The sequence below is a fragment of the Micrasema longulum genome, unplaced genomic scaffold, assembly GCF_059751315.1.
Source record: "Micrasema longulum isolate JH-2025_06_02 unplaced genomic scaffold, ASM5975131v1 h1tg000724l, whole genome shotgun sequence".
Taxonomy (NCBI): domain Eukaryota; kingdom Metazoa; phylum Arthropoda; class Insecta; order Trichoptera; family Brachycentridae; genus Micrasema; species Micrasema longulum.
In genome coordinates, this window is record NW_028277920.1 from 26,620 (window position 1) to 41,459 (window position 14,840).

At 33.9% G+C, this 14,840-nt stretch overlaps 1 protein-coding gene across 8 annotated transcripts in view; it reads right to left on the bottom strand.

Moving 5' to 3' along the window:
• The window catches only part of LOC148279444 (tumor protein D54), a 22,752-nt gene continuing 7,912 nt past the window's right edge, over positions 1–14,840 (bottom strand). Inside the window, exons 1-5 of one of the 8 annotated variants that reach the window (XM_088229941.1) lie at positions 9,039–9,828; positions 8,215–8,476; positions 7,038–7,097; positions 1,740–1,902; positions 1–341 (exon numbers count right to left, since the gene is read on the bottom strand). In XM_088229941.1, coding sequence (XP_088086067.1) covers positions 222–341; positions 1,740–1,902; positions 7,038–7,097; positions 8,215–8,476; positions 9,039–9,516 — 1,083 coding nt within the window. In that variant the 5' untranslated portion in view covers positions 9,517–9,828 and the 3' untranslated portion in view covers positions 1–221. Of the gene's footprint in view, positions 342–1,739; positions 1,903–7,037; positions 7,098–8,214; positions 8,480–9,038; positions 9,829–14,840 lie in introns of those variants that run through there. The other 7 variants (XM_088229940.1, XM_088229946.1, XM_088229944.1 and 4 more) reach the window with 7 other exon arrangements.

Genomic DNA, 14,840 nt, shown 5'->3' on the forward strand with positions numbered 1-14,840 from the left:
TAGGTAAAGATTTGTTTTTATATACACATATTAACTTAAGTGGTGCTAAAAAGATAAACTTCTTTCAGACAATAAACACTTCCTCATATTAATGATTCAAGCGTAACATTATTTACTCTCCTTTTCCTTATCCCATCGCAAAAATACATTAATTTCCTTACTAACAGTTGAGGGTTAAAAACTTGAAGCTCGTAGGTAAGTCTTGTTGCGTAATATGCATATTATTGTGGCAATTTTTCTTCTGGAATCATAGGAGATGTGGCGGGTGTCGGTCGGTTGGAATCCCTCAACCCTTCATCACCGAAACTGTGGACGGAGTTAGATCGAGATGAAACCTTACCCTGAAAATATTATCAAAACACATTACACAACTCCGCTGGCTTATGTGTAAATCATTGCGAAACGTTACTTCGGAGTGACTAAATGAACTGTATCCTAAATTAACTATCAGAAAGACGTCATTAACTTCATTTCGTTATCTACAGCAAAGGGAAAGCCATTATACAGTATAATATCTCATTTTAAGGAATCTGTTTTAGATAGTAAAATAAAATGTCAATAAAATATAATGCATATATATATATATATAAATAAAAATTAATGTAAAATGTTTTTAAATGCCTGCAAGCAACCAGAGCATTAAATTCGGGGGGGCATGCATGTGCAGTTTCTAACATAGTATTCTCTCCCACCAGGGCTGGTATTCTAAACGAAATTATAGCGCGGTAAAGCGCGTTTTTACGTACTAAATACGCATTATAGCGCGCTGTAAACGCGTTCGGAATACCAGCCCAGATGTACTAAAGAAAGAGTGGAAAACTTGAAACTCACTTGTACCCGTATCACCTAAATTTTAATTCACACAAATTCAATACTCTGAAAAAATCAATTATGTATAATGCGCCCTTGAGGAACTATATTACAAAAATAGAGTTAAAAATATATCAATAATGGCAAGTTTTTTATGTATAGTGTTTATTTATTTATGGATGAATGGCTAGAATAGCCCAGATGGCTCTTACAATATTTAGTTAAAGAGTACATAAAGTACTATGGAAATTGACATAAAATTGAAGAATAATTATTTCACTAATATGTTAATAATTATTTTAAAAAAAGAAAAGGGAAATAAAGTAAAGATGAATAGAAATCAAAAAGGGGAAAATTGAGAGGAATTGAATTATTTGCACCCATTTATCAAACGAAATGACCAAATTCACAAAAAGGTAGTAGCATTTTTTTTTCCCCAATACAAAAATCATTAAATTAAGGTAATAGGTATTCTTAATTTTTATTTACCAATTTATGAAAATGTGTGAAATGAAATTTTATTAATATTCGTTATTTAACTTTTTGTACAGAATACATATTTGTATATTGTGGGGGGCTTATTCCCAAATGGCAATTTCATCCAACCAACCAATAAATCCATTAATTTTTCATAAAAACTACCGTTAATCAATGGTAACACTAAAGAAAATGTTTTGTTTACACATACAATAAAACTAAGATAAACAAACAACTGATTACAGAAAATTCCAATTATGTTGAATACAAAACACATATTCAAATATATTATGATTATTTTATTTAATAATTTTTGTATTAAAATAATTAAAGAACTTATTAACAATTGTGAAATACAAGCATCTTGCTCCATTAGGGATGTAGGAATGTTAAATAAATGTTGATGCTGTTATTGAATTTTTTTATGTTTTAATAAATTAATTTTAAAATACCTTAACATTTTCATAGGCACTTCCCATTTTCTCTTCGATAGAACGGAAGGATTCAGAATTTCTCATTTGTCCCAATTTGGAAGTGATTCCACCAGTTAATCCTCCAAATATAGAAGATGTCTTTTCAGCAGTTGATTTAATAACTGACTCGGTTTTTTGATATCTACAATGCAAAGTTAAAAAATGGCAGAATTAATATGTGCTGTAAAAACATTTCCAATCAACACACATATTTTGAATGGAGTAGGTACATAAAATGAAACAATAGTTAATTCTACATGTGAATAGGTCAACCACTGGTATAACTTGAAATTATAAAATTTGATATTAGTCTATGGTGTACAATTAATAAATTTGCTTAAATCACCAAAATCACAGACAAACTTAAAAATAGTAATTTGCTAACATACAAATAAACTGCAAATATATTAAGTACAGTAAATTTTGGCAACAAAGATAATAACTTTTCTGAAAATATGGTAATAATATGCGCAATACAGACTGCAAAAAATTTAATGACTGTTTCAAAATTGATAAAAACGTAGTAAAAAAATATGATTGTGAATCAAATAAAATCAATGATATTTTAAATTCAAATTTGAAACAATTTATAAAAAGAATGGAATAATAAAAACAAGCAAACTTTAAAACACAATATACAAATAAATAAAAAAATATATATATATATTTATATATAATTTAATACTATATTATTATGCACTTCCTTTGTTATTCACCATTAAATTTAACTATTGAAACATGCTATTTGAGTGAGGCTCTGGGTCTGAAAATAAATAAAAGTAAGACAAAGCTAATGATTGTAGACAGAGCTGGCAGTCTCCTAAGGACAAGACAGATGCAGGACCTTGACCTGATAGATGACTTTGTGTACCTCAGCTCGCTTATCTCCAACAACGGCAGTTGCAGACCTGAGATTGGTCGCAGGATTCAAATGGGCAAAGAAGCAATGAACCGTTTGGAGAAGATTTGGCGAGATCGAGGTATATCAATAAACACAAAAAAGCGGTTGATGGAAGCCCTGGTATTCTCCGTTTTCCTATATGGGGCTGAAACGTGGACAATGTGTGCTTACGAGAGAAAGAGGATCGATGCGTTCGAGATATGGTGTAGGAGAAGGCTGCTGCGTGTGCCTTGGACAGCCAGAAGGACGAATACATCGATACTGGAAGAGCTCCATATTACAACTCGTCAGTGGTGTGTTTGAAAAGGATACTGTCTTTCTTTGGACATATTGCTAGATGTGAGCCAGACAATCTAGAAAAGGCAATAATGTCTGGCCGAGTTGAAGGTAGGAGAAGCTGGTGTAGAATCCCATATAGATGGACTGACCAAATAAAGGTGGCTACGGGGCTAAAATTTGATGAGTCAGTTCGTCGGGCTGAGGAAAGACTGGAGTGGAACAGACTAATCAGAAGTGTTCATGGTGATCACGATCGGAAGAAGAGACAACGGAGATGAAGTACATTTTACAAAAGGTAATATAGGAGTCTAGGCTAGGGGCTTATAACCTGTCATCGGCTGGTTTAAGTGGCCACTTTACACATTGTCTATATTCTTTCAATTCTTTCACCTGTTGATCTTTGTGAAGATGAAGCATAAAACCTTTGTTTGTCATATATACACTAATTTTGGTTATAGATATCTAGATATTGTGTTATTGTTTTAAAAACTTTGTGATTTTTATCAAAAAACTGCCCTTTTGCTTATGACAGCACTATTGCAGTATCACTGACGTTATATCCTTTTGTCATATGAAAGAGCATCAGATTTTAGCATGTTTTATGTAAAAAATGTCTGTTTAGGAAAAACATATTAAGTTTCATAAAACAATATACAGCTATTTGTCCACTTACGACCTATGCGACTTATGACTGTTTGACTTTATGACCACAATCCGCGATCAGTTGTTCGCCTGCGCTGAATACATTAAATCGAGATTTCCAAGTAAGTTGATGATTATTCAACCACAGACCAACCCAAAATAATATAAAAAGAAATATATAGAAACCCGATAAATGACTATTTCATTTTCGTCATATAATAATATCATCATGCAGCGTAAGTACTTGTATATATAAGGAAATTATTGCATGTTCCAACTTACGAGCTATTTTCCGGACCCGATCGCGGTCGCAAGTCGACAAATAGCTGTATAAATAACTAACAGATATATAAATAAAACACGAGTGATACTTTAATCCACAAATTTGTAATATCCAGTGACCGGTTTCATCACTTTCGCGACATCTTCGAGACTGGTATCTTTATTAAAGAGTTAAATGTATTTATCCAAAACAGAGGTAAGGATAGATAATTCAAAGTTATATGTAAGTAAATCAAATAGAGTTATTTTTATCTTAAGGATCATTATCAAAAAATTTCTTTGGGTTAACTAATGAGTTGATATAATGCTATTTTAATGAGTTTAAGTTTTAATCATTAAAATAGCATTATCAACTCATTAGTTAACCCAAAGAAAATTTTTTGATAATGATCCTTAAGATAAAAATAACTTTATTTAATTTACTTACATATAACTTTGAATTATCTATCCTTACCTCTGTTTTGTATAAATACATTTAACTCTTTAATAAAGATACCAGTCTCGAAGATGTCGCGAAAGCGATGAAACCGTTCACTGGGTATTCCAAATTTGTGGATTAAAGTATCACTCGTGTTTTATTTATATAATAAATTACAATGAACTTCTATCAAGAATTTTCACTTACAAACTTAAATGTTTTAGATATATAAATAAACGAAATAAAATTCACAAAAATAAAAATAAAGATAAAAAACAAAAACCAAAATGAATAAAATAAACAGATGGTAAGAAAAGAAAAACATGAATTAATTCTTGCAGGAAAATGATCCAAACGAAATATTCCATAGACTGGAGCCGAAGCTTAAGACTGATCATTTTGCCTTTATGTATCAAATGATCAAGATAGCTACAATTAGAGCACCACTGGTGTGGATAGGGACATGACGATGACGAATAAATAATTAGGATAAACAGAGAGGGAAAATTGTTATTGAAGATATTATATGGGTTATATAATATCTTCAATGACAATTTTCCAATATAATATCTTCAATTCATAGGCCCTTGATAATTTTGATATTTAAAGATAATATGAGTCGGACCTGTTTGTAGCACTAAAATGTTAGTTGTCCTTAGTATGATAGTCGTAGAAACATGATTAATACAAATCCTGTCAGAAACAGAAAAAGAACAACACACATAAGTTAGTCTAACAGATCTGATGAAAATGCGATAATAAAATGAACTGTAGCACCTCGATGTTGACTAATAAATATTTTTTATTAAAAAGCCAGGAAACTATGAAATAAAACTGTTCGAATAATTTACTTAGTTACTTTTAAAAAATTTAAACATTATGTTAAACTTGTGGTTTGTACAAGATTCCTTTTTTTTGCCCGGGTGTTTTGTGATGTAATTCAGAGGTGAATTACACTTGAGAAAAATTACATTTAAAATTTGTGTTCTCACCGGGAATCCAACCCGGAACCTTCCATATATAAGTCAAGCGTCTTAACCACTACACCACAGAGGCCGCCTTACGTGCTGAGAGAGGTTTATAAAGTTGGAAGTTCAAGCCTGGACTTGTTGCCCATAGATACGTGAGAGTTTAACAGACTTATGCATTCTTTAGAAAATATTCAAGCAGAATTAAAGATCGCAAATTCATATCTTGTAATATGAGGTAATTCACGATTACCATATACCTAGTTAACATTTTTTAAATAAAAAAAATAAAAAAACAATTTAGTGCAGAATTAATGCATAAAATAATATGAAAGAATGTAGAATTAATAAAAATGGATTTTACATTTTCTTCTAAATTGGTAGCTGTCTACTATGTGGATCAAAAAAATTGGAATAGTTGTATGAGATAACGTTAGTATGCAAAAGACATCAGTACACCAGAAAACGTGGAAAAAAAATCCATGATATTATGTTGAATGACTCCGATGTGAAATTGAGGAAGCTAGCTGAGACCACAAAGATGTTGTATGGCAGTGTGTTCAATATCATACATGACATTTTAGGTATGGAGAAGCTCTGCGCACGATGGGTTCCGCGTTTGCTAACAAAAGACCAAAAACTAATTCGTATTATGACTCCCCAGCAGAATTTGGCAACGTTTACTCAAAACTCAACGGAGTTTTGCGCCGATTCATAATCATGGATGAAACGTGGATACATATCTATACACCAGAGCCCTGCAACAGTTCGGGGGAAAGTACTCCGAAGCGTTCAAAAGCGCAATAATGGACGGGAACGGTTATGATTCCGTATTTTCCGTATTTTATATTTATTGACTATATTAAAAAAGGTAAATCCATAACTGGCTCATTTTATTAATCATTATTGGATCATTTGAAAATTGAAATTGCAGAAAAACGGCCGCATTTAATGAAGAAAAAAAATCTCTATCTTTACAATGCGCCTGCTCATTCATAGTTGCGTAAGCAAAACTGTACAAAATCAGCTTTGAACAGGCTCCTTGGCCACCGTATTCGCCAGACCTCGTCCCCAGCGACTTCCGCCTGTTTCCAAATCTGAAGAGATGGCTCACCGGGGTAAGTGATTTAACTCAAATGAGGAACTCATAGCTGAAACTGAGGCCAATTTTGGAGAGCTTCCGAAGGACTACTTTTTGGATGGGATTAAAAAGTTAGAAAATCGTTGGTTTCGCTGTATCGGCTTAAAAGGGAGGTATGTTGAAAAACAAAACCACATTTAGCCAAAAAAATATTATCACATTTCACTTGTTCCAAACTTTTCAATTCACCTAGTACATAAATGCATTTTATAGTGCACGTGGCCAAAAATTTTGGTTAAGATATTCTGGCTATTAACTATCTATATTTTTTCAATCAAATTTTTAGGCAAAAAAAATATTCTGCCTCGTGGTGCAATGGTTAACCCTGGACTGATACCGGAAGCGTAAGACTGATGGAGAAGTTGCCTCTATGAAAATAACACATAATGGGGATAAGCTGCGTTTGAAGTACTAATTCAGTGTCCTATGCATCATTAGGTGCGATTAAGGGGATGATAATGGGGATGAATTTGTGAATGAAGTCTACATAGAGTTACATATTCATTTGAAAAAATCTCAGATACGAGGTTGAGTCAAGTGCAACTTTAAGTTAGTTACATAAATGAAGGGTAATAGTGGAGACGGAATATTTTGGTGTTAAGTTATGGAATAGAATAAATATAATATCCTCGGGATAATTACTTACACCGGAGCTTCAGTAACAGCTTTAGTTATTTGTCCAACGCAATTTTCCACATTATGATAACTGTTGTCAGCAAAGCAATCCATAACCCAAAAATAATATTCAAAAGTATAAAGCAGTAGAAAAGTAGAATAAAGGAACTTCACAACAAATGATAAAACAATTTTAAGTAAAGGAATATATAATTACCAGAATGTAAGAAAACTTTCTTAAGGAATGGCAAAGTAAAAAGATATGATAAATTGAAACAGAAAAAGCAAAATAATATGTACTTCTGTCATATATGTTGTTTGCATCATCAATATTGTTTATGATTCCTTTGAACACAACATATTTTTTTCTATAGATTTACTTTTTTGAAAAAATTGAAATTTTTTTCACATAAGCATTCTTCTAAACAATTTTTTTTTTTAATTCACGCCAAACTGCAAAAGCAGTTTTTTTTGCAAGGATTTCTCTCTTTAAACATTTTGGTAACACAATATAATAATGTTTACATAAAATCTTAAATATATCAATAAAATAAAAGTTTAAAAAAATCAAGTCTTTTTTGATAACGAAATATATAAAAAATAATAAACAAACACTGTTTTTGACACTGTTTCAAATTGTTTGGTTTCCCCATTTTTTAAAAAAAATTTTTTACACACTAAACTTAGAATTTAAGAAAAAGATTTTTAAAACCAATTTTACTTTGTTTTTATTTATATCACTATTCTTTATTTCGTCCGGGAGTCTCTTTACTATGCTTTAAATCAAATCAACAGATACTGATTGTTTTTAATTGTGAATAATCAAGTACTATAAATATATGATTATTATAATATCAACCGGCCAGGTAATGATGAAACTAGTGAACATATGTATGTATAATTCAAAACTCAAGTGGTTTATACAAATTTATAAACAAATAAATGACATACAAAAAAGTGAATAAGTTTTTCATATTTAAATTATGATCATTATATTATATCATTGAACTATTAGAATAAATTGTCTCAAAACAAAATGTCCATTAAAAGGATCTGTTGAATAAGTAAGTTAACGGTTAATTGTAATGAACTTGTTGAAAATCTTTTTAATAATACTTAACTTATTTTAAAAGCAACCCGTGTTTGCGTTTTTTAACATATCTGTTTATAGAATTGAATTCCAAATAGAATCAACAAAAGTAACTTACACTTGACTTTCCTTCACATTCTTTATTCCTTGGTTTACATCATCAGTAATCTCCTTCCACACAGAAATGCCGAGCTTACGCTTGAGCTCGGAACTATGGCGAACCTTGCTAGCTAACACAACTCGGAGAGTGGCGATCTCATCCTCCACTCGGGCCAGTTCCTGACTCCATTCGGCTTTCTGGGTCTCTATTTCCTCGGCTGTCAAGCCGGCTAACTCTGGTATGGCCTCCACTCCGGGAGACACTTCAGTAGCATCCTCAGCTGCTGAAAAGAACCAGGTTAAATGTTTTATTATAAGCTCCAGTCACTAAGTATACCTTGGGGATATAATCCAATAATATTTTACTATCACGCAGTTAACTATATAAGAATTATTCTAATCTGATTGACATGACTTTTCTTTTATTCCTTATAAGTTTTGTGATATTTTTCCTTAACCAGACTTTATTTTTAATATATTCATTTTAAAACAAAATGTTATTAACTATATTTTGAGATTGTCCAAATGTTTGTAGACAAAAGACTGGATTTCACACCCTAGAGAGTCATTAAGATTAACAAATTACAACAGAAATGGAGAACATTTTAGAGAAAGGAATATGGAAGTATAAGCCCAGTAAATGCCTATACTTCCATACTCCCTTCTTTAAAATGTTGTCCATTAGTTAAAATGTTATTTTACAGCGAGTTAGCCATACGCCTATTCGTACTGTATATTTTCATAAATGAAACAGACTTGACAGTCTGTTTTGATTGTTAGTTTAGTGTCGATCAACATCCATATGGATAAAAAAAGTTCGAAATGTTCAAAAATAAAATACACCTCCACTTCCCAGGCCGAGGAATTTCTTGTAATTATTTTGACTGGATATCTTAACGAGGTATGGTTTAGACAAATCTTGAAAGTGAACTCGAACATCTCTCATTTTCTTTTTGAAAATGCGGAGTCTCCTCTTTCGATTGTCCATCACGAACTCGGTCTCTATACAGAGCATGGCGTCGGGATCCAGGGGAGGCATCTCCCTCTCCATGTCCAGGGAGCGGAGGGCGGACCAGCACTCGTCCTCATCCTCGTCCTCCTCCACTCCCTCATCCGGTTCCTGGTCCAGGCTGGGAGTGGCGCCGGACTCGAGCTTCATGAAGTACGGATCCTCCATGTACTCCAAGCTCTGGGGTTCGCATTCGAGGGAAAACGCCGTGTTGTTTTCCTCGTCTGGCGCGTTCGTTTTTACGGGGATTTTTTCATCCTCGTAGCGAGTTTCCGATTCTGTTTCCATTTTCTTAGCGCCTTCGTTCGGCATTGCGCTATACACGGAAGCGGGAGACGGCGGACGTCATCCGTCAGCCGCTGTTCCAGTTGGCCCGACAGCGCGGGGGGCGCGAGGGGCGCGAGCCAGGCGGGCGGCCGCACGCGCGCCGCGCAGCGCCGCTCGAGGTGCGCTGCCACGTCCGCGGTCCGCGAGTTCGCGGCGCACACAGCGCGGACGGCGCTGGACGCTGGACGAGAGACGGAGACGAGACCGCGCCGGCCGCGGTGGTCCACTGTTGTGTTGTCGGTGCGCACTGCTCGGCTGCCTGCTGCTTTCGGACGTGCAGACTTCAGACTGTGGACTGGACTAGAACTACGAAACTGCGAAGGCTAGACGAGGCCGAAAACCGACTCTCTTTCTCTTCGCGTAACGGTAAAGGTATCTCTCGCCGCGTTTACGCTACGGAAAGTGTATCGTTAGTCATCACGACAATCCGTATTCGCGATAGCCACATAAATTATTCACGTATACCTACTACCTACGTACTAAATCCGGATTCCGATTATTTTTTTACTGCAATTTCTTGCAATTTTTTTTTTAATCTTGGTATAATAACAAAAAATAATGATAAACGATAGATGTTAGTCAACAGCGATGCAAACGGGCATTTGAACAAGTTTTGTCTGTATGTAATAAACATAATTTTTTCAGTAAAAATGGCGTAGGAGTGGAAAAAACAGAAAAGTATGTCTGGATAATTTTTAGGGAAAACCGTGAAAATCAAACAAACACATTGCGTTTATATTTTGTACTCTACTCAATTTTCATTCGAACATTCTGTCGTCTGTTTGCACAATACAGATCTGATATTAAAATACACTGTAATATTATCACATTGTTACGCTTTCACAATATTATTCCATATAATATATATTTGTACGCAACCAAAATCTGATAATCCAATAATTATGGACAAAATTATTATAAAAAATTCTGGGAGAAATTTACTATTTGAAAAATAAAGTATCTTTAATGTTTATCTCTAATTAATAATTAACATGTAAAACGTCTGATCATAAAAATATAGAACAATAAAAAACAGTCGTCAAAAATCAATTCTGTATAGCTATACTCGTATTGTTATTTTAATATTAAGAAAAAAATAAATGAACATTCTACGAATTGCACACTCCCTTTGTAAAATTGAATAAATACAGTTAATAGACAATTATATAATCATACTGAACAGCCTCGAAGCCTTATAAATATGACGACATAAATACAGCACCATTGAACAAAGTGTCGCAACTTGCAACCCCCCAAAACCAAAAAAAAGAACCGCTAACAATACATTTTGCCGCTTGGAATAATTATCGGTTGAATACTAAAGTATTGATCGCAGTTTTGAAAAAGCAATTCTAAAGCATTTTTAAAAGTCCATTAGGTTATACAATATAATTCTAGAAAACCGGAAATGATTATCTCGGTTCGGAAACTTCATTTAGGTATTTACCTATCAAATTGCAGAAGTGCGAAATTGTGTTATATCACGCAGACTTATTAAAGTATGCCAAAAATAAGAATGATTTAACATTTTTATAAAATCGGTCACATTAATTATTGTGGGTTACTTCCCAGTCAGGTTTCTGACAATGGCTAAAACTCAATTCGGTAACTGTACACACGGAGCGTACTCGAAGGCTGGTATTATTTATAGTTATAGTACGATTGGCCTGATTTATGAACAAACCCAAACATTGTTAGATACTCACACATGCCGTGCGAAAGTCAACACACTATGCAAAATAGATATGTCAGTGCGACCTTCGAAGTAGCGTTTTGTAATTCAAGCGACGGACAAACTTAATTTATTATTAACTATCATTATAATAAAATTTGCACCACAACTACCCAAGAGACCCGGCATAGTCCTAACCATTACGCCGCAGGGGCCCGCTAGTCTGATAAAAAAACAGCTGTTTTATTCATTATTTTTACTCGAAGCCAATAAATTATTGTTGTCCCCATTCTGTACCAAATATATATATATATATATTGTTTGCGCGAATCTGTTGATACAGAGATTATTTTAGTCGATTTAAAATAAGATAAAAATACTTCGAGGTGTTGGATGAAATCGAGAAAAATATTTTTTCGGTGGAAACGCGACGTTAAATTCGGTTGCAATCTATAAAATTCAGTTTGAAAAATCATTCCAATTCTAATGATGATGCATTATCAAACAAAATCTAATTATATTATGTAGTTCTAAATAATTTAACACTACGACAAATATTCTTATAAAAAGTATTTTTACACGGACGAAGTAAGTTGATGGTCGAGAGGAGTGGTATATAAAATATGTTATGTTAGGGAAAATAACGTTTGCGGAGTACCTAATCAACTTGTCTTTTTTTTCCATTTCACGTATTGTACGCAATATACTATTGATAAATAAATTGTGTTCATTGGATTTGTCATATCTGCAGGCAGCACAGTCGTAGCCACGGTGCTGCAGGGTGGGGCGCTTTCCCCCTGGCTCAAATGAGCTCAAATAGTCAAACGAATAAAATTATAGGTCGATAATATCAATAGGTTATAACAGTATTGCGCGGTTTGAACCGTGGCGGGAAGACGCCACCTTGTTGGTCAGTGACGGGAGCGCTGTCCGGTGAACCTTATGTTCTCTATCTGCAATCAGTGCATTTTGCAGTCACGCTGGTGATCACATTTTAAAATAGTACATTGAAAAGGGCCCAAAAAATGCCACTAACACGTCACAACAGATTCTAAATTAAATAACCAGCTTGACGTCATTAGAGACATCACTACTGACACGAAGAAAGCACGCGCTTGCAGTTTGCATTGTTCTGGTAGACGAGAACAGTGACATATCAGGGGAAGGGCAACATTCTATCGCGATTTTTTGACGAAAAAAAGATGACGGTTCATGAGGATTTTTAAAGTTTTTATAGAGTTGACTGGCATGGATGTAAAATCTGTAAGGTCTGCAATTAATAGACAATGCCTTGAACCAGAAAAGTGGGTCGAGCGAGGATACGATGGGATGGCAGGAAAGGATGGTGGTGTTCAGAATGTTTTTGAGAAGAGCATACGAGAGCGTTCCTTTCACTGCGCTAATCACGAACTAAACTCAGTTGTAAACGACTTGAACGAAATAGCAGTGATACGAAATACGGTCTCCACAGTAAAAGAAATAATAAGATTCTTCTGAGAATCGAATATACCAATTCTCTGTGAAACCCGTTGGTTGGTCTCAAAAATATAAAAGTATCACCACATTCAAGGAACAATACGTGAACATCGCTATGGTAGACGGTAACAGTGCAACGAGAAAGGCTGCTTTTCTCTCAATTTATTTTTTTACTTCTCAATTTATTTTTTAAATGAGTTACAATAATATTTTTCATTTACTTTAAATGGATTTTGTATAATTAGATCTTCGATTGCAATTCAGAAATATTTTTATTTGCTGACAAAAATTTCTTCGACTTCAAGAATATTTTTATAAATGCCAATAAATTTAATTATTTTTTACATTGCGAAAATAATTCAGTTGTATCCTAAATAACATATGTGTGTATTTTTATCAATATCGTGGATAACTTATGCAGCACAAAAATGAATGAATATTGATTTTAATTATTATAGTAGATAACTAATATAGTGCATCCGAGATCATAATTAACCAAGGTCCTGAGAGCCGATCAACTGAGGCCCATAGGGTCGATTTAATAATACCATAAGGCAGATTAATTAGTAGGGTTAATTCAATTGTGTCAAGAGGACAAATTCATTAAGGCCCGCAGGGCCAACTTATTGAGGCCCTGAGGCCCGAATTTATTTTTATTTATTTATTAATACTTTTACATCGTTTGTATTCTTTTTTTATAAAGAATAATGTTCCCTCACTGGGGTGTCCCGTGCCGAGGGAAACATTTTACAAAATGTGAAACATGCCTTGAATTAGTTATTTAACAAAGTTAACATAATAATAATAATAATAATAATAATAATAAAACGTAATTAATCTAATTAACCTTATTATTATCATGTAACAGTCGGAACAGCTGATTGTTATTATTTAAAATTACAGACTTTTCACTTTTCAACTTTAATCTCTTACTAACCAAACTTTTTGCGTGGATATTTAATATGCATATATGTTAATTTTGTGACTGCTCCGAAAAACAAAAAATACATTTTGAGGCCAAAAGACCGATATTTTTAGGTGCCCAAGATCCTAATCAACCAAGGCCCGTAGGGCTGATAAAACGAGGCTCGGAGGGCCAATTACACGAGGCCCGAAGGGCTGAATTCCCTATCAGTTGCCCGCTAGTCATAATTCATTAGTGTTTGTCTTACAGCAAAATATTTGTCATTCCAGCAACCGGTGGTAAATGCTCTTCAGCCAAAAAGTGTGGACTCACTTCAATGCGCAAATTACACTTTAAAAAAACAGATAACACGAGAAATCACCGTGGGGCGTGGAAACGCGGTTATTGAAAGTGAGTCTGAAACAATCGCCGAGCATCTTGGAACAGTTTTCAATATACCGCGCCACGAGTAATAAATCACCAGAAACATGCGAATCCACAGTTTTGAAAATCGCAAATTATTATTCTGTATATGTTGTCTCTGGAACAGCGTTTACGTGCTTACCTTGCACCCTCACATCCTTCACGTAATGCTTGATATGACGAATGAGGATTTAAAAAAAATTACAACTTTTGTAGTTTCTACAATTTGAATGATTTCTTCGATGTCGATGGCAAGGAAACAAATCTTTCAGCACCTTACGCAGAGTAAAAACTTGGTTACGGTCAACAATCGAATTATGTCCACGTAGAAGGGTATACGTAATTTTGTTTTTTTAGAGTAATTCAACAAAAACTTTTAACCAAAGCTCTATTAAGTCAATGTTTTCAAAAAAATAAAACATAGTTTTATTAATTCACAAAATTCGAAGATTGCCAAACCTCGTTGCTTTACATACCATTTTACGTTTAAATAAAACCGTTTGTTTTTTTCGTTTGTATGCCTTTCTACGTGAGCACAATTCAATTTCAGAAAATCGGATGTCAGTCTTTGTATGAGCTGAAAATTAATTTTGTGAAAATTTAGCCAGATCTGTCAAAGGTTAGTGTTGAACGTTTAAATTATTTTTTTAAAGGTACATTAGCGTTTTTATAATTTACCCAAATATTTAAATTTTGGTGGCAATCTTCAATAAGTTGTAAATAACTCACTATTAGAAAATGGAAATCAAGTTGGAGTAGAGGGGCGTTCAACCCTCGGACCACCTCTGATCCGTGAATCCGCAACACTAGCCATGGCATAACTTTTAGCATTTT